We start from the raw sequence: 17,022 nt of genomic DNA, 5'->3' as shown, positions 1-17,022 counted from the left end.
ATCTATTGGGCCACGATGAACTGGAAACTGCAGGGTGACCCAAGCACATATATCAACACGAGATAATCACGTGGTGAGTGGAATTACTCCTCGCGCTCGTAGTGAGGCTGAAAATCCCCAGAACAACATCTCTTTACTGTCCAAAGAAATTGTTGCAAGCCTGGTATTTTTATATCGTCTCACAGAGTTAAATCCTCCAAAGAATGTTCTCCCCGCCATTATCTACAGACAACACTCTACAGCACGATAACTACACAGTCGGCTGGATCTGTCCGCTCGAGATCGAGCTCATTGCAGCCCTGGAAATGCTCGACGAAGAGCATCCTCGCCTCTCACAGTAACCTGCAGACCACAATGTCTACAATCTCGGCAGCATTTCCGGTCAGAATATTGTCATAGCGAGCCAGTGGAAGCCCGGTAACACTGCAGCTGCGACTGTCATTGCACAAATGAGAATGACATTCCCCAACATTCGCTTCGGGCTTCTGGTCGGTATCGGCGGCGGTGTGTCTACGATGACGGATGCTGGAATGATCCGACTGGGCGATGTGGTTGTTAGTAAGCCAACTAGCATACACTCTGGTGCTGTTCAATATGATCATGGGAAAGCAGAAGTCGGTCTTCTGAAACGTACGGGTGTCCTTGCGCCTCCACCCCCGTGCTCTCCATGCAGCGCAGGATCTTGCTGCAAAGCGAGCCCGGTCCCGACGAGGAGACCCTGTTGTTGCGAACATCGGAAGGATTGAAACCAGGCCCCCGGCACTGCGGAAGTTCAAGTTCCCTGGTGCACATGAGGACTACTTATACCCGCCTGAGTATGTTCATCGCGAAAAGGGAGTCTCTTGCGATAGGTGCCAATGCGACCCGGGTGAACGTATTCCACGCGATACAGACGACAGTTGGAACACGGAAGGCGACATCCCTGCGGTGGTTATTCATAGAGGGACCATAGCGTCTGGAGAGAGGGTCATAAAGGACGGTAACTTGAGAGATAAGCTGGCTGCTCAGGACGAAGTGTTATGTTTTGAGATGGAAGCAGCTGGAGCTCTCGCCGACTTTCCCTGCTTGGTAATTCGTGGTATCTCTGACTACTGTGACTCCCACAAGAATGACCAATGGCACGGATATGCGGCCGCTTCCGCTGCCGCCTATGCTCGAGAGATATTCTTCCATCTACCAATAGATAAATTGAAGCGGTTTGTTTGAAACAGTCGCATTAATATGCTTTATCTCTGACCGATTATTAGTGCCGATTCACCATACCCAATAGAGAACAAGCTCAACATCTTAATGGAGCGCAGTGATGACCAGGAGCGTCAAGCGATCATGAACTGGCTGTCACAGATAGACTACAGGGCCTTTCAGGCTGACTATCTTGATCAAATGAAAGAAGGGACGGGCCAGTGGTTTCTGAGATCGGATGCGTTTCAATATTGCGTAGACACCCCATCAACTTTGTTCTGTCCTGGTATTCCTGGAGCGGGGAAAACAGTCATCACATCAATGGTCGTGGACTATCTTCAACAAAGATTCAAGTCGAATCCGGCAACAGCAGTTGCAATGATTTTTTGCAGTTTTACTCAACGGCAATAACAGAACCTCGTTCATTTTCTTGCAAGCATTCTCAAACAATTGATCCAGCAATCGAGCTTCATACCGGAACAGGTGGCAAGCCTCTGTTCTCCTACTATTAATGCAAGTCCGCGTGAGCAGCAGATGCTGGATTGCCTGCAGACTATGGCCAGTGGATATTCCAAGATATATTTGGTAGTGGATGCACTGGATGAATGTGAAGAATCCACGAGAAACAAACTGATTCGAAAGATTTTCAATTTACAGTCGAAGACTAATATTGGATTCCTTACGACTTCGAGATTCATTCCAGAAATCACCTCACTCTTTGCAGAGTTCCCGTCATTAGAGATTAATGCGAGTGTGGATGACATCAGGCTATATCTTACAAGCCGGATAAATGAGCTGCCAAATTTTGTTTCCCGAGATCCTTCTCTTCAGGAGCTTGTGTGCTCGACAATCACTGAACTCGTTGATGGGATGTTTCTCGTTGCCAAGCTTTACATTGACTCTCTAAGAAAGAAGCGATCCATCAGAGCGTTGAAGGATGCTTTGTCTGATATGCCAGGCGGATCTGCAGCCTATGACTATGCATACCAAGATGCTATGCACCGCATTGAAAGCCAGACCCTGGACGAGAAAACCCTGTCTAAGCAAGTTATGTGCTGGTTAACCTGCTCGCAACGGCCGCTCACGCTGACCGAACTACAACATGCCCTTGCCGTCAAGCCTGGTGAGCGGGCCTTCGACGATGAAAATCTTTCAGATATCCGAGCCATGATCACACCATGTGCCGGGCTTGTTGTGTTCGATGATAGAAGTCACATTATTCGACTGGTCCACTACACAACACAAGATTACTTCCAGCGCACCTGGACCAGATGGTTCCCGGAGGGCCATCATTATATTGCGGAAGCATGTATCACATATCTGTCGTACGATATCTTCGAGGCTGGGGCTTGTGAGAAAGAGCGCGACGTGAGACTTCGATTGCGCAAAAACCCTCTTTATGGATATTCTTCGGTAGCCTGGGTCTATCATCACCAGTTACAGTCCATCAATGACCTTTTAATCCTTAATCTGCTGAGAAATGAAAAAAAGATGGCCGCGTTCACACAGGTGTTTTGGTATGAAAGGAGTAAAAGCAAATAAGGATACCCTCAGTTTCCGGTTCAGGAGCAATCCAGTCTTCACATGGCTGTATTCCTTGGTCTTGAGGATTTTATACCTGACCTGCTAAAAACCACACACGTGGATGCGCAGAGCTCCTCTGGAGAGACACCACTTTTGTTCGCCGCACAGATGGGACACACAGACATTGCACGGCTTTTGCTAGATCATGGTGCCAACCCTGAGCCTAGAGAGCAAGTTGATCGTTCACCATTACTTCAAGCGGCCAAAAATGGCCATGAAGCAGTTCTTTGCTTACTACTAAATCGCTTTTCCGATCAACGCCATGACAGCCAGAAAAGTAAAAGAACACCCGCACCCAGACTGGTATTTGATGAAGATGAAGAGTGTGCATGTGGACCAGACACATTACCAGAGGCATTGACAGTTGCTGCTGCAAATGGACACGCAAAAATAGTGGACATCCTGTTGCACAGGGGTGCAGAGGTCAATGCGCTTTGTCGTTCGCACAATCCTGTTACGGTGGCGGCCAAGAACGGCGACGAGGCGACGATCCGCGTCTTGATTGAGCACGGCTTCGATATCAACCATGATGGTCTTTGTGACCGTTATTTCCGGACGCCTCTGGGGCTTGGAATAGCTGGAGGGCATTCAGGAGTTGTCAAGCTCTTGCTAGAGCAAGGTGCAGTCATAGAAGAGGACACCGCATTGGTCGCTGCGGCTGAGTGTGGTCGAGTTGAAATCATGGCTCTCTTATTAGAGCATGGGGCACGCCTGTCTAGCCACCAGATCCTCAACCTTATAAAAGCAGCCGCAGAAAAAAATAACTTCGCGATGGTGCAATACTTGACCAGAAATGGATTCTGCAAGATGCCAAAACGGATCAGCCATTATTATGGGCAGCCAAACAGGGCTACACACCAATGGTCGAGACACTCCTGGAGGAGCAAGGCTTTGATATTGACGAAAAGCATCAAATATATGGCACAACCGCATTATCTTTGGCTGCGCAACAAGGTCATTCCGATGTTGTTCAAGTTTTATTAGCGCGCGGCGCGAATCAGAGTTGTCCGGATAACCTTGGGCGAACGCCACTCATGAGAGCGACTGAAAACTCGAAAAAGAGGGTAGTGAGGCAATTACTGGAGCATAACAGCAGCCTTCTTCACCATCGTGATATTTTCGGTAGAAGCCCACTGCTTTGCGCAGCTGAGATGGGCAATTCTACTATCGTGGAAATATTCCAAGGGGATGAAATTGAGAAGAGAGTCTATTCTCACATCATCTCCAAAGAGATTGACGAAGTGATAGCAGCTGTATCCTCAATGCCTCTAGCTGCGCTGACTATAAATGGAAGTGAATGTCTTTCGTGGGCGGCAAGATATGGACATGCGAATGTTGTCGAAACGTTACTGAGAAGGGGGATCGATTCTTACGCTCTCGCGGAATATGGCGATAGGGTATTAGAATGCGCAATTACATACGGCCATGAAGGGCTATTATTGGATTGGGGGCTTGGTTTAACGGGCTTGGAAAGCCGTGACCGAGCGACGTTGCTGCTTGCCATTGCCATCGGGAATGAGGCTACTGTCGGGCATCTGCTGGAGCATAACGTTCCTCTGAGCCTGGATTGCGGTGAGCCTTATTGAGGGACCAATCCACGAGTTACAGAGCACCATACCGATCAAGACTGCATCACTTTTGTGGGCAGTTTGGAAGGGCAATGGGAACATTGTCAAAATGCTTCTAGAGCACGCAGAGATCCGGAATATCGCAGTGCGCAACGTGGAGGTCGCCGCGTCATTAGCCATTGTCAAAAATCACCCCCAGATTGTGGAAATCCTCCTCAATTCTCAAAGCACAACTCACAAATACGATGATCTCTTGTTTCAGGAAGCAATGGAGCACCGACACAAAGATGTCCTCCGCGTTCTTCTAACCAGATACTCCGGCCCAGGGTACACGCCAAAGCGAGAAGCATCTCAGCTGGTCTTCCGAGCCGCCGCGTATGGCTTCATCGAAGCTGTGGATCTGTTAATAAGCAAAGTAATTGATCCCAACTGCAGTCTCAAATCTAAGATTACCGTGTCGAAATTCACGGCAGTAACGGCATTCCTAAGCGAGAGAAGTCTCTTGAACCAAGACAATTGGCCAAGGCGATCAGTCCGGTATGTGTACCAACAAGAAAGTGATACGCCTTTGCTAGCTGCTGCTGCAAATGGCCATGCCCCCGTTGTCAAGCTTCTTCTGGAGAAAGGGGCACTCCCTGAGAAAAAGGCCCTTCCAGAGTTGATAGGCAGATCGCGAGGGAGACACTCCCTAAAGCGACCGGCGAATATCAAGTCACCATTAGATGCCGCGATCGAAGGCGGGCATTGGCAGGTCATCCGGCTTCTCTTGATAGAGGGTTGTGAATGGAGCCCGAAGACAGACCTCGACACTTCACTTATGCATGCTTCTTACGACGGCAACGCCGAAATGGTTAATGTGCTGCTAGAACGGGGTGTTAATCCGAATACCCGCAATGAGGGGGGAACCACTCCCCTGATATGGTCAATTGTGATGAAGCATAAGGAGATTGTGAAGTCCCTCTTAGCAGCGGGTGCTGACCCTAATTTCATCGGTACAGACTCAAGGGGCTTTCGGGGATCTAAACAATTCAGCCCATTGAATTTTGCGTCCATTCCTGGAAAGTGGTCCGCTGAACCGATGGAGCTCGAGATACTCAAGGATCTGCTGGATGCTGGTGCCAATGTCAACCTCAGGGATGGAGTCTACCGAACTCCATTGTCATGGGCAGCGGAGAGGCGTTCAAGGTCAGTCTTACAGATTCTACTGGACGCAGGATCAGAAATTGATTCCATTGACCGATGCAATCGCACGCCGCTATTCTACGCGACTATGAATGACAATGCAGGCGCTGTCAAAGACCTTCTCGAGCGGGGGAGCATGGGGACGACTATTCAAACCTCTGCAGATCGTAACCCGCTGGATGTGGCTCGTGAATTGAATTTTCTGATATTGAGCACCTCTTGTTAAACGGCTTTGAGTCGTGGAACAACGCTACAAAAATTGCTTCTGGGCCTGCAGGCTCAAGCGACGACAAAGAAAGTGAACCGGCGTATGATGGTGAGCAATGCACTGTTTGTGACCGTCGGATCTCATGCTTGGATTACTATTTCAGGTGCTTAATCTGCCCCGTATGGGAATTTGTGATCTGTCGTGAATGCTATGGAGCTGGTGAGTCCTGCTATGATAAGCTACACTCTCTCGAAAGGGGATACGCAAAGACCTCAAATCAGTTTACACCAATCGAGACTGTGAAGCGGTGGTAGCATGGGCAGATTATGGACTGAACGGCCCTATAATATCATTGTACTCCTGCCCATAAAAGCCCTATAGTTCCTTCCACAAGATCTAAGGGAATCGTCATAATAATTCGACGTGATTTTTATTGATTTTCACCTTAACAACATTGTTTTTGGAGATCAATTCTATCCAACTGCCGTTGAATCCACTCCGCAAAAGGCGAGAAGAAGAGGGTCTGTTTGTACTCGGGCCGTTCACAAAAGGCTAGTAGGGCCTTATAGCATTGGACAACTGTGGTTCCAGTTGCATGTGTGAGCTTGGCCAGATCCACTGGACAGAGATAGGGCGGCTGTCTGGCATCTTCAGCGATAGAAGCTGTACCTTGCATCGCACACGCATAGTAAACGCAATGATCAATGCCAAAGCAGTGCCCAAGCTCATGTGCGGCAGTTCGACACACTCGACCCAACCAAAGCGTGGAAAGAGCCGATTGCGAGAGATTGGTGATCTCTAGGCCTCGATAGACGGATATAGCTGCCACTAATGGAGACGGGGAACCAAAGACAGAGTCTTTGGTTTCTTTCAAATTCGCTGATTTAGATTTCTTTTGTCGCTTCGCACTTTGTTGTGATGTAGCGGAACATTCAGACATATATTCCTCACAGTGCGATGCGGGCCAGGCATGCAGCCGTTCGACAGATTGGAGCTTGTCAAGCTCTGGCTGGTAGCGGGCAGTGGATACAACAGCAACTCGACTGCCTCCGTATGCACGACCGCAGACAAATTCATCATCCTCATCCTCATAGAGATCTTGATTCACCAGCAGCAAAACCGCATATGCATCGCGGGGCAGCATGGCGATAGCGGCGTCAAGCAGGTCATCAAGATTGAGCTGTCCCCCGTAGACTCTGTCTGGGGTTATCCGGATGCGAATCCGTACACACTGGTTACTAAATTTTAGGCCAATAAAGTTTGGCTGGCGAGACTTCCGTGCTCCCTTTGGCTTTTCATCCCAAGAAGTGAACGTAGGGGCTGACCCAGGTAGAGCTTTGACACGCAAGCCATGATAAAATGCCCCTAGGTAGTCGACAACTGCCTTAGATGACGGCGGGATAGTCTGTTGTGGCTCATCCTGACGCTTTTCCCATGTTTGCATGAACTGAACTTGCTCATCAATCTCTGGCGTGGTGACCACATAGATTGTCTTGCGTTTTGTAGTAACAGGATTGCGGTCCTCTTCATCAAGCCAGTCTTGAAAGCTCTGGGGTGGATACTCAGGATCCTGAGCGAGGTCGTCACCGGGAAGTAACAATGGAGCTGGAAAGGCCCAAGCGTCTTCAGCTGCGAATAGTTCTGCCTTTTTCATGCTTGGTAGTTTCTCGGGCCTTGTAGCTGCAAGACGCTGCTCTTTATCTGGTCGGATAAACCCTGCCTGTGCAGCAGCATAACGGGAACAAAGCACAGAGGCAGATTGATGGGCGCAGCGAGGGGTAGAGGTGGAGGACATATCCACGTGTAGACAAGGTCACTGTCCCTTTGAGCAAGATGGAAACTAAATGGGAACTCTTTCACTTGACTCGAGAAGTTTCGAGTCTCTGCAACCACTTTGCACAAAGCGGCTCCTTTAATAGCGAGGCGAGGGAAAGGTTAGAAAGTAGTTTGTTGTGGCTGGGGCGGACCGCCTTCTCTTGGTGAGCGGAGAACCACTAGCAGCCTTATTGGCGTTAGCCCTGGGGCGGGGGTGATTGGTGAGCTTCACGATCCGCAAGTAACATTTTGAACTGTCTCTCAGACCAAAATGCATTCCGGGATTTTCTATCGAACTGACCTTGGGGATGCCTCTGGAGAGCAGTGTGCCCCACCAAGCAGGGTGCATGATTAATAACTGGAAAATACCGCCCGGGAAATGAGAAGAGAAGCAAAGTAGGCAATTTAATATATGCTAGTGGCTACGCTGGTATCCCAGTATAGATGCGATATTTTAGAATGCCTACAATCCACGCCAGGAAAGTTCCCCATTTGTCAATACGAGAACGAGAACGAAGGCATTAGTACATTACTGACGAAGTGCGAGTCAACATTAAAGAAGTCTGGTAAGGACAGACTCCAGTGATGCTAGCCGGCAGAGGGTGAATGAAATGCAAAGAATGCATCGACGAATCATAGATGATGGATACACCTATGAAATCACTTTGCGTGGGTGTTCATTGAACTTGCTTTTTCTCTTTCAATAGCCTTGCAGATTCTGCGCTGCTTTTTCCTGCCCCCTAAAATCGCCCTTAAAACCCCCCTCATCCGCCAGGATGCCCTCGTTCTCGACAAATACCAACCTGCGCTGAGAATGTGGAAAAGCAAAAATTGGCTAGATCGCGATTATGGAACGATATTGCCTCCAACCGACAATGATTCTCGATATGGATTTGACGAAGAAGACCTGTCTCCATTGACAATATTTCCAGAACTGGAAGATCCCTACGAAGTCAAGCCGAAGCATTTACTACTTTTTATCTTCTCTTTCTATGCTTCATTCTCACGGGGATCTTTGTCCTGGCTTTGTTGGCCGTGAGAACGGTGAATGAGCCGGTTGAGTCGTAAAGAGAACGGCCCTTGGGTGGACGAATGGTTCGTTTTATACTACCTTCTTACATGTGACGAGCTTGTCTAATAAATTTGCTGCTGCTACAGATTTCCGCTCGCTTCTTCTCCCTGCTATCAGGGCTTGTTCCACCTAAAGCTAATCAGTGGAGGCTTTTCTCATGCAGCCCACGCCACTCGTCCAAGCCCTATCCTTGCGACCCATGTGACTCCATTCCACGTAGGCTCCAAACCATACGTCTTTTGGTTTTTTCGTATAGGATCTACAGAATTTGGCTGTTGGGGATATCAGAGACTTTGAACATATATCTCAACCGTTTAGAAGATCACATCAGCCTACATTCCATATACTGTGCGGTATCGCCATTTTTCGAGAAAATATTATTATATATGTATGGAGGAACAGCTGTTTAATACTTCGGTGCAGATGCGAAACCTCCGCGGGCCATACCCTCCCTTTGCAGTTTACCTGGCGGGGCAGGAGCGGGTGCTGCCCACCACCATTAACAAATGGTTATCCAGCAGGGCTCTCCTCTCGTTTAACATGCCCATTGGTAGAATGGAAACCAGATGTGAAGAGGGCAGGGTGAAGACAAGCGACAGACGCTGTTTAGAGAGGAAAAGTAGCTTGAAATACTGCACTGATTATTATATCCAGGCAACTCCCACTGGATAAGAAATTAAAGGGCAATGGGAATGAAATTCCAGCTGTGTCCTTGTTGGACTAGAGCGGTAAGACCTCCTAGTAGAAAGCAAATTATTTCACAAGAAACTAGTTACGGGGCGGGCCGCCGGGGAGGGGTGGGAGGGGGGCGGGGGTAATTAATCGTAGAGTAGGTCTTCAGGGCGCAATGATACCTTGACTAGGCCCGGTGCCATATCTACCACTAAACACTCATGTTTACATCAATGGAAAGGACGTCTTTAAGAGGATTTAAGAAGTCACGGTCGGACTATAGAACCGCGCCTAGTGCAAAAACTTCTTACTTGCTATTCTAAAAGACAGACATCGGATAGAAGGCGTGGAAATGAGCGACATGGCCATCTGAATTCACTCCCGGTCGGGTTGTCTCAAATCACTGGGAACCTAGAAAGGTAGGAAATGGTGCCTTGTTCCACGATCCATAAATTTGGTGCATGGAGAAGTAGACTTCTTTTCCAGTGAAATCCTCCGAAAAAGAGAGTCCTATATCAGGAAAGTATCTCCGCGGAAGAGTTGCGGGTACACGCTTAAAAATTAGATTACCATTTAAACCCGTATATTCAGTCCTAATTTAACAGTTTTCAATGGCATAAGAAGTTTGCTTATTTCATGTAGTGCATCTCGCAACAGTTAGATAGTATCATCAAAGATGAACAGGCTCCATCGTGCCCTGTGTAAATGAATATCATTGAGTGCGACACTACCCTTGGAAGTGCCGAGTGGTTCGCCGCGCAACAGGATTTCGATAGTCCAACGATTAGGTTTAAAATTGAGTTTCAGGCACGGCCCCGGTCTTTCCGAAGCCGCAAGCCCTCGGTCTATTCCCTCCCCACTGCTTTTGCTCCGAACCGCGCCGTGGTCTCCCATAAGCCCAAATTTGAGACTTTCGCCATAACAAGTTTCAACTTAACTTTTGAGCGTCTAGCCATCTACTTGTCAGTCCAGAAATTGGTCTCACAGATGTTGGGGACCGCCTAATTGTCTTGCACTGAAGGGTGGCGAGTGAAAATAAAACCGAATAAAAGGCATGTACTCCGTAGAAATCGATTTAATTCAAGGTAGGGGCGGGTAAGAGCGAGCTAGACCCCGATAACCTTGCTCGATTGGGGGAACACGTCTGTGGGCATGGGCGCGACCATACGTTTTAGTGGTAGATAAGGGGTGGTGATGTTCGCGTAACCCCCCTCATCTAGCCAACCCTGTGCAGGGATCTCCGTCTGCCACTGCTTAAACTGTGATAGACCTGGGGAAGAGCTCACAAATTATCTAAAAGGCGTGTCTTTCCCCTCCCCCCCCTCCCTTTCTCAAACACCGCTTTGTCGCCATTCAAGATGGCATCAACGCGGAGCATATTGTTCCTCACAAACAACGAATTAGGCCAATGCAATGTTGCCTTTGCGGTTGCCGAGGAATTTTTGCGCCGCGGCGAGTTCACCGTGCATATTGGCTCGTACAGCCCTTTGGCAGGGCTCGTGGAGGATTTGAACAAACGCGTCGATTGCGGTCGATCTGTGGAATTTCACGAAATTCTCGGACCATCTATGACGGATCTAGCAGTTCGCAGCAATGTTGGTCTCCTCTTTCACCGACCGGGAGTGAAAGGAGCCACACAAGGTTTCCAAAAGGTCGCTACCGCCATTCGCAACTGGAGGCCATCGGAGTATCACATCGCCTACCAGAGTTGTTTAGCGATGATCGACAAAGTACGTCCCGATATCGTCGTGGTAGACCCAATCCTTCACGTTGGCTTGGACGCGTGTCGAACGGCCAAAGCTCGAGTGGTCGTGCTTTGGCCTGTTCCGCTGAAGGATGTGGTTATCACTATTCAGCCCAAGGCTGGCATCTTCTGGAAGTATCCTGTGTATGCACTCACCAGAGAGAGAGAGAGAGGCGGTCGGAGTACAACTGCTGACTTTGCCTCCACAGCACAGGATCAGGGTATCCCTTCCCACTACCATGGAAATTGCTTTTGAATAACATCTACCTGGTATTTCGCGTGGTGATGGCACTTGCCATGGGGAAGCAAGAACCCGACGAACCCCAAGACGGCAAAAAGGTGGAGGGTCGAAGCCCATTCCCTCTGGCGAGTGCCTATTCCAAGGATTCCTTGAGTTTGACCCCAGCATTCAAGGAACTGGACTTTCCACTTCAAGTTCCCGACAATGTGGCCAGCTGCGGTCCAATTCTTCGGCAGTGTCCGCCTCTTTCGACCTCTGACCCCGAGCTAGACGCCTGGCTGACGGAGCCGACGGTTCTCATCAATCTTGGATCCCACGTTCGACCATCCGAGTCCACTGCCGTTCAGATGGCAACGGGAATCCGAACCGTCATCACCGAACGCCCCGATATAAAGGTTTTGTGGAAACTGAAATATGACTGGGAGAGTTCAGAGCAGTTCCAAAAGGTTTTGGGCCCACTAATCACTAACGGATCGGTGAAAGTGGTGTCTTGGATTCAGGCCGACATCATGTCTGTTTTACAGACTGGGCGGATTGCCACATATGTCCATCACGGAGGAGCTAACTCCTACTTTGAAGCATGCAAGTATGTTCTTGACCGCTCGTCCGTCCTCGATAATGGGTGATGTTCATTCTGACGGTTTCTTTCAGGGTCGGTGCTCCTCAAGTCGTGCTACCCCAATGGCTGGACACTTATGACTGTGCAACCCGAGTTGAATGGCTTGGAATCGGACTGAACGGCAGTCGGACTGCCGCCCCTGGCGTCGAGGCAGGCGAGTTTTCAAGGGCTTTGCTTCAGGTTTTGAGTGACGCAGGCATTCGTGCTAAATCGGCCGCAGTGAAAGATCTTTGCGGGGGATCTGAGGGACGGGTTCAGGCGCATGACCGCATTGTCCAGTTTTGTCTAAATTAGCGGCCGAGCATCTTGTTATCAGTACTGGATAAATATACCCGACGAGATTTTACTTGCATAGCAAAATATATTCCCACTAAAACTGAGAATCTGACGTTCAACTATAGATCACCACCCCCGGCAAACCTCCAGAAGTCCAATACGGCAACACATCCCAAGCTTTGGCTTGAAATCCCGCAGAGAAAGAACACCGATCCTCAGCAATGCTTGCAGTACTCATGCCAGCTCCCTCAGAACTCGATACACGTCCTCCCTAGCTTGACGTAACTCGTCATCTATTTCGCCGTTGGCATGTCGGGAATTCATTTCGGAATGTAGCTGCACGAGCTCTTTGGCGCGCTGCAAGCTTTCCTGCTTAATGACTTGGCTATCGGATGTGGCGACCGGGGCGTTTTCAGAAGACGCGTTTTTGGCTGCAGCCGCTGGGCCATTCACAAGTGCAAGAGCCTCATTGTACCCCTATAAAAACGTCAATGTCCATGCCTTAACCGTGACGTAGCCCCTGCGCGAAGGCGTCTCGGGTAAGTGTTCTTAATAGCCGGGGGCAACCACACAGAAGAGGGGACGGGACAAGACGTACACACACTCGTAGCGAGGTAATATCAGACAGTATTTCTGCTACCTGCATCGTAAAACGGGGCGCGGTTGCCGGTTGCAGATGGGGTCTTGCCAGATGGACAAATTCGCATAATCGCGATGACGTGCCGAAAAGGAAGAGTCTTGGCGCGCAAATGCTCACAGGGGCCGACACCGTATCATAACATGCACACTCTCAAACAGCCCAATAAATAAAAAGATAATTCATTGCATTCATTACTACTTAAACGACCGCGCACATCTGAATGCAATCCTCAAAAACACCACTCACTAGGTCGCGCTTCGGGGAAACCGCACCTCATTAGAGAACGCTCCTAGATTCGTCTTTGAAAGAAGAACACCACCCCTATGCCCCGACCTACCGAGCTGTTTCATCCCACGCGGGGACATGAAAGGGCAAAAAGCAAGAAGGAAATATAACAAGCAATGTGAAACCACCCCGAGCACGTCAGCGAGAGGAACAACCGGTGACATCCTACGTTCTATCTATTTCCTGGTGCCAGTGGCGAGTTGTTATTGTTGAGCTGCTGATGTGGTCGAGGCACGGAGAAGTCCACTGAAGGAGCCAAATATTTGCTCAATCCGCATTGGACGACTCAGAGTCAGTCAGGTCTTCCTCGGTGATAGGAGGCAAAGTGACGATGCGGCGCTTGCAGGTACCGTCGGGCCAGAGGAATGTGCCGTCCGGTAGGACATGCTCCAGGGCATAGTTTTGCTTGTCCATGTATTCTTGTTCCAGGATGAGAAACTGCACCTCATGGGCGAGCCAGGTCCAGTACCAACCGTTCTTGCGCAGGGCGTGGGTGAGACGACGGCGGTACAGCTTGTTATCGCAGCCTGCTAGGAACGCCTCAATGAAAACGGAGTCGTTGGCCTGGCGCATGCGGATCTGGTCGCGGCGGAATTCGCAGGCGGCTTCGAAGTAGCCCTCGAGGGGACGGCCTTCCTGCTGCATGACAGCGTCGAGTTTCATCGCGAGCGCATTCTCAGCAGCGTCGGCGGGCGGGTTAGGATCATCCTGGATGGTGTCTTTGTCGAATGAACTGGTCGACGCGGCGAGCAGACGGTCAGTGAGGCCTGGATCGTTGTTGGAAGATGCAGTTGGCTCGGGCATGCCGACTGATGTCGGGCTGGGAGCAGTGGAAAGCAAGTGTGCAGTATAGACCTCATTCTCGTCAATTAAAAAAGCAGGCAGGTCATAGAGAGTTTTGAGCTGCGCAATACAGTCTATAAAAGCCTGGTCATTCAGGTCCATGCTGGCCTCGTACTCGGACAGGGGTTCGAGAGCCTGGGCGAGCAGGTGGTGCAGCAGGCGAATGCGTTGTTCAGCACTGCGAGAGTGGCTGGTCACAGCACCTGCTATGGATGCAATGATGACGATGAGGTCGTTCAGGTACTTGGAGAGGAGCTCGGTGAGCTGCTCGGTCTGGTTGAGCTGCTCCTTGACGTCCAAAAGTCGGGAAGTGAGAACGCCATTCTGACGACGAAATTCATAGGTCCAGAGAAGCGCGATTGGGGGGGTCGAGATCAGGGAGGGCTCAGTGAAGCTCTGAGAAGTCGCAATCTCAGACATGTTGGAGGCTGAAGTGCTTCAACGAAGATTCTAGTTCAACAGTATACTTGAACTTGGAAAGGCGTGCGGGACGAAGATAGTGGAAGCTGAAGAGATGAAAGAAGATGAGAACGAAGAATAGTTAATAGAGCTAGGAGAAAGACTGGGGTGGAACGGATGGGGTATATGGGAAGCTGGGGAAGGTTGGAGGCAAGTGAGAGCTCGTCGATGGTTCTGCTGTGCGTCTTCAGACGCAACGGTGGGGGTCGCGCAGCGCACACCAAGGCCAACATTCTATTTATTCTATTTTACAGAGCAAAGCGGAAAGGCTTTTAGACTCAATATAGGTTATCAATTATATTGACAACCCGAATAGGGACAACAGCGTGCCGTTGGATCCTGATGCCCACATCTCACTTCCTAAATAGGAAAGAGCCCGAAGATATCGAAGGCGGCAACAGTCCTAATCCAGAGGACCGAAACAAGCTCAAAGTACCTGGCAAGAAAGTAAACAGCCTAGACATTACATTACAGAGATCAATTGAAAACAAGGAAAACCGTGAGGAACAAGTCACATTTTGGCCCGATCTATTTGATTAAGTACGGTAACAGCGGCATTCTTAACCAACCAGAGCGAGCTAGATACAGAAGGAAACGGAGAAGAAATGCAGGAAAAGGAAAAACCGTGACAGCAACAAGACGCATAAACATGTCACATCTCCGTGAGCTGTGGGAACATAGGAAAAACCATAGCAATACCTTCTCCGCGGAGCAGCAGGCAGGGGTCGTCGAACTCACGCAGAGAAGGAGACAGGCCCCTGAGCCATCTCCAAAGAGGGCACTGCGAGAGAAGATGCGTTAGGAGAAACACAGAAAGCCACTTTTGACGCAGGTTCTGCGATCATAATCCGCATCAAGACATCATAAGATAGGTAAAAGGTGTTTAGATGAGGTCGGCAACGTTCATGGGCATCTCCTCGATCTGGGTGCTGTAGAACTGCTCGATCTCACGGAGCATGCGGACATCGTCAGCGGTGACGAAGTTGATGGCAACACCCTTACGACCGAAACGACCACCACGACCGATACGGTGAATGTAGTTCTCACGGTTGGCGGGGAGATCGTAGTTGATGACCAGGGAAACCTGCTGGACATCGATACCACGGGCCAGGAGGTCAGTGGCGATCAGGACACGGGAAGAACCGGAGCGGAACTCCTTCATGATAACATCACGCTGGCCCTGCTCCATGTCACCGTGCATGGCGGAGACGGTGAAGTCACGGGCAGTGAGCTTGTCGGTGAGCCAGTCGACCTTTCGGCGGGTGTTGCAGAAGATGACGGCCTGGGTGATGGTGACGGTCTCGTAGAGATCGGACAGGGTGTCGAGCTTCCACTCCTCCTTCTCAACGGCGATGTAGAACTGCTTGATACCCTCAAGGGTAAGCTCCTGCTTCTTGACCAGGATACGGACGGGGTCACGCATGAACTTGGTGGTGACCTCGAGGACGTCCTGGGGCATGGTGGCGGACAGCAGGGTGACCTGGGTAGACTGGGGAAGCAGCTGGAAGATATCGTAGATCTGCTCGGTGAAACCGCGCTGGAGAAGGGAAAGTTAGCAGGGTAATTTGGTTGGTCGGACACCATTTTACTTACAGACAGCATCTCATCGGCCTCGTCGAGGATGAACAGCTTCATGTGGTCGGTGCGGAGGACACGACGCTGGATCATGTCGTGAACACGGCCGGGGGTACCGACGACGACCTGGGGGCCCTCACGGAGAGCGGTCATGTCCTCACGGACGTTGGTACCACCGATACAGGCGTGGCACTCGAGGGTCATGAAGTCACCAATGGCAACAACGACCTTCTGGATCTGCTGAGCCAGCTCACGAGTGGGAGCGAGGATCAAAGCCTGGCAGGACTTCAGGTTGGGGTCGATCTTCTGGAGAGCGGAGATGGAGAAGGTGGCAGTCTTTCCGGTACCGGACTGAGCCTGAGCGATCACATCGTTGCCTGTAGAGAGGATATTAGCCCGATTTGTTTCTTTTAAAAGCGCTGGATCGATCGAGGAAAAACTCACCCTTGATGATGGGCATGATGGCACGCTGCTGGATAGCGGAGGGACGCTCGAAACCGTAGGCGTAGACACCTGGTTGGAGATGTCAGTAAATTTTCTGCATAACCCCGCCACGGGCGGGACTCCCTCAAGAAGATTCACATACCGCGAAGCAGCTCAGGCTTCAGGTCCATGGCGTCAAAAGAGTCGATGATCTCATCGTAGTTAGACTCAATGGTTCCTGTAGCGGCGCAAAAAAAAGAGCAATGTCAGCTGCTAGTTCTGTTGAGATGGGTCCGGCTCCCCTTTGTCATCGCCACCGAGGGGTTTCGCGCGATCGAAACCCGTCTCCGAAAGTTCGACAAATCTCACTCAGCAAAAGGGAATAGGTTGTAGCACATACCCTCGGGAAGATCCTCGAGGCCCTTATCGTTCGACATGATGGCGGTTTGGAGGTGGTTGACCACAGACGATTCGCCGCTGTGATCGGGTGGGGTGAATAGTTTAAGCGAAGGTGCCCTGTGGGGGGAAGTTCGCAAACGAGGTTCGAAGTGCTAGTATCGCAGGCTCTTCGGGCAAGAAGAGCGCTTGGAGATACTAGGGGAGAAGTGGTGACAAGAGTGGTGGAATGGGGTCA

The 17,022-nt window shown here is 50.2% G+C and overlaps 6 protein-coding genes across 6 annotated transcripts; 2 read left to right on the top strand and 4 right to left on the bottom strand.

The window, feature by feature from the left end:
• Window positions 1-203: 203 nt before the first annotated feature.
• Window positions 204-5,742, top strand: N7482_009871 (ankyrin repeat domain-containing protein; the record flags this gene model as incomplete). Its single annotated transcript, XM_056691995.1, has 8 exons — window positions 204-337; window positions 404-558; window positions 674-1,196; window positions 1,248-1,509; window positions 1,597-2,550; window positions 2,749-3,540; window positions 3,591-4,338; window positions 4,415-5,742. 8 exons carry the CDS (start codon window positions 204-206, stop codon window positions 5,740-5,742), a joined length of 4,896 nt encoding a protein of 1,631 aa, XP_056539701.1.
• Window positions 5,743-6,169: 427 nt separating this feature from the next.
• On the bottom strand, window positions 6,170-7,519 carry N7482_009870 (uncharacterized protein; the record flags this gene model as incomplete). The annotated part of the gene is made up of 1 exon (XM_056691994.1): window positions 6,170-7,519. One exon carries the CDS (start codon window positions 7,517-7,519, stop codon window positions 6,170-6,172), a length of 1,350 nt encoding a protein of 449 aa, XP_056539700.1.
• Window positions 7,520-10,641: 3,122 nt separating this feature from the next.
• On the top strand, window positions 10,642-12,181 carry N7482_009869 (glycosyltransferase; the record flags this gene model as incomplete). The annotated part of the gene is made up of 3 exons (XM_056691993.1): window positions 10,642-11,171; window positions 11,237-11,854; window positions 11,920-12,181. 3 exons carry the CDS (start codon window positions 10,642-10,644, stop codon window positions 12,179-12,181), a joined length of 1,410 nt encoding a protein of 469 aa, XP_056539699.1.
• Window positions 12,182-12,397: 216 nt separating this feature from the next.
• Window positions 12,398-12,809, bottom strand: N7482_009868 (uncharacterized protein; the record flags this gene model as incomplete). Its single annotated transcript, XM_056691992.1, has 2 exons — window positions 12,398-12,640; window positions 12,762-12,809. 2 exons carry the CDS (start codon window positions 12,807-12,809, stop codon window positions 12,398-12,400), a joined length of 291 nt encoding a protein of 96 aa, XP_056539698.1.
• A 546-nt stretch (window positions 12,810-13,355) lies between these two features.
• Window positions 13,356-14,351, bottom strand: N7482_009867 (uncharacterized protein; the record flags this gene model as incomplete). The annotated part of the gene is made up of 1 exon (XM_056691991.1): window positions 13,356-14,351. One exon carries the CDS (start codon window positions 14,349-14,351, stop codon window positions 13,356-13,358), a length of 996 nt encoding a protein of 331 aa, XP_056539697.1.
• Window positions 14,352-15,273: 922 nt separating this feature from the next.
• On the bottom strand, window positions 15,274-16,825 carry tif1 (putative eukaryotic translation initiation factor 4; the record flags this gene model as incomplete). The annotated part of the gene is made up of 5 exons (XM_056691990.1): window positions 15,274-15,927; window positions 15,984-16,342; window positions 16,410-16,478; window positions 16,552-16,626; window positions 16,789-16,825. The coding sequence occupies 5 exons, from the start codon at window positions 16,823-16,825 to the stop codon at window positions 15,274-15,276; spliced, it is 1,194 nt and encodes a 397-aa protein (XP_056539696.1).
• Window positions 16,826-17,022: the final 197 nt, after the last annotated feature.

Source organism: Penicillium canariense, assembly GCF_028826845.1.
Source record: "Penicillium canariense strain IBT 26290 chromosome Unknown utg000007l_segment0_segment0, whole genome shotgun sequence".
NCBI classification, from domain to species: domain Eukaryota; kingdom Fungi; phylum Ascomycota; class Eurotiomycetes; order Eurotiales; family Aspergillaceae; genus Penicillium; species Penicillium canariense.
Note: the sequence above shows the minus strand (reverse complement) of the source record. Positions and strands in the feature narration are given on the sequence as shown.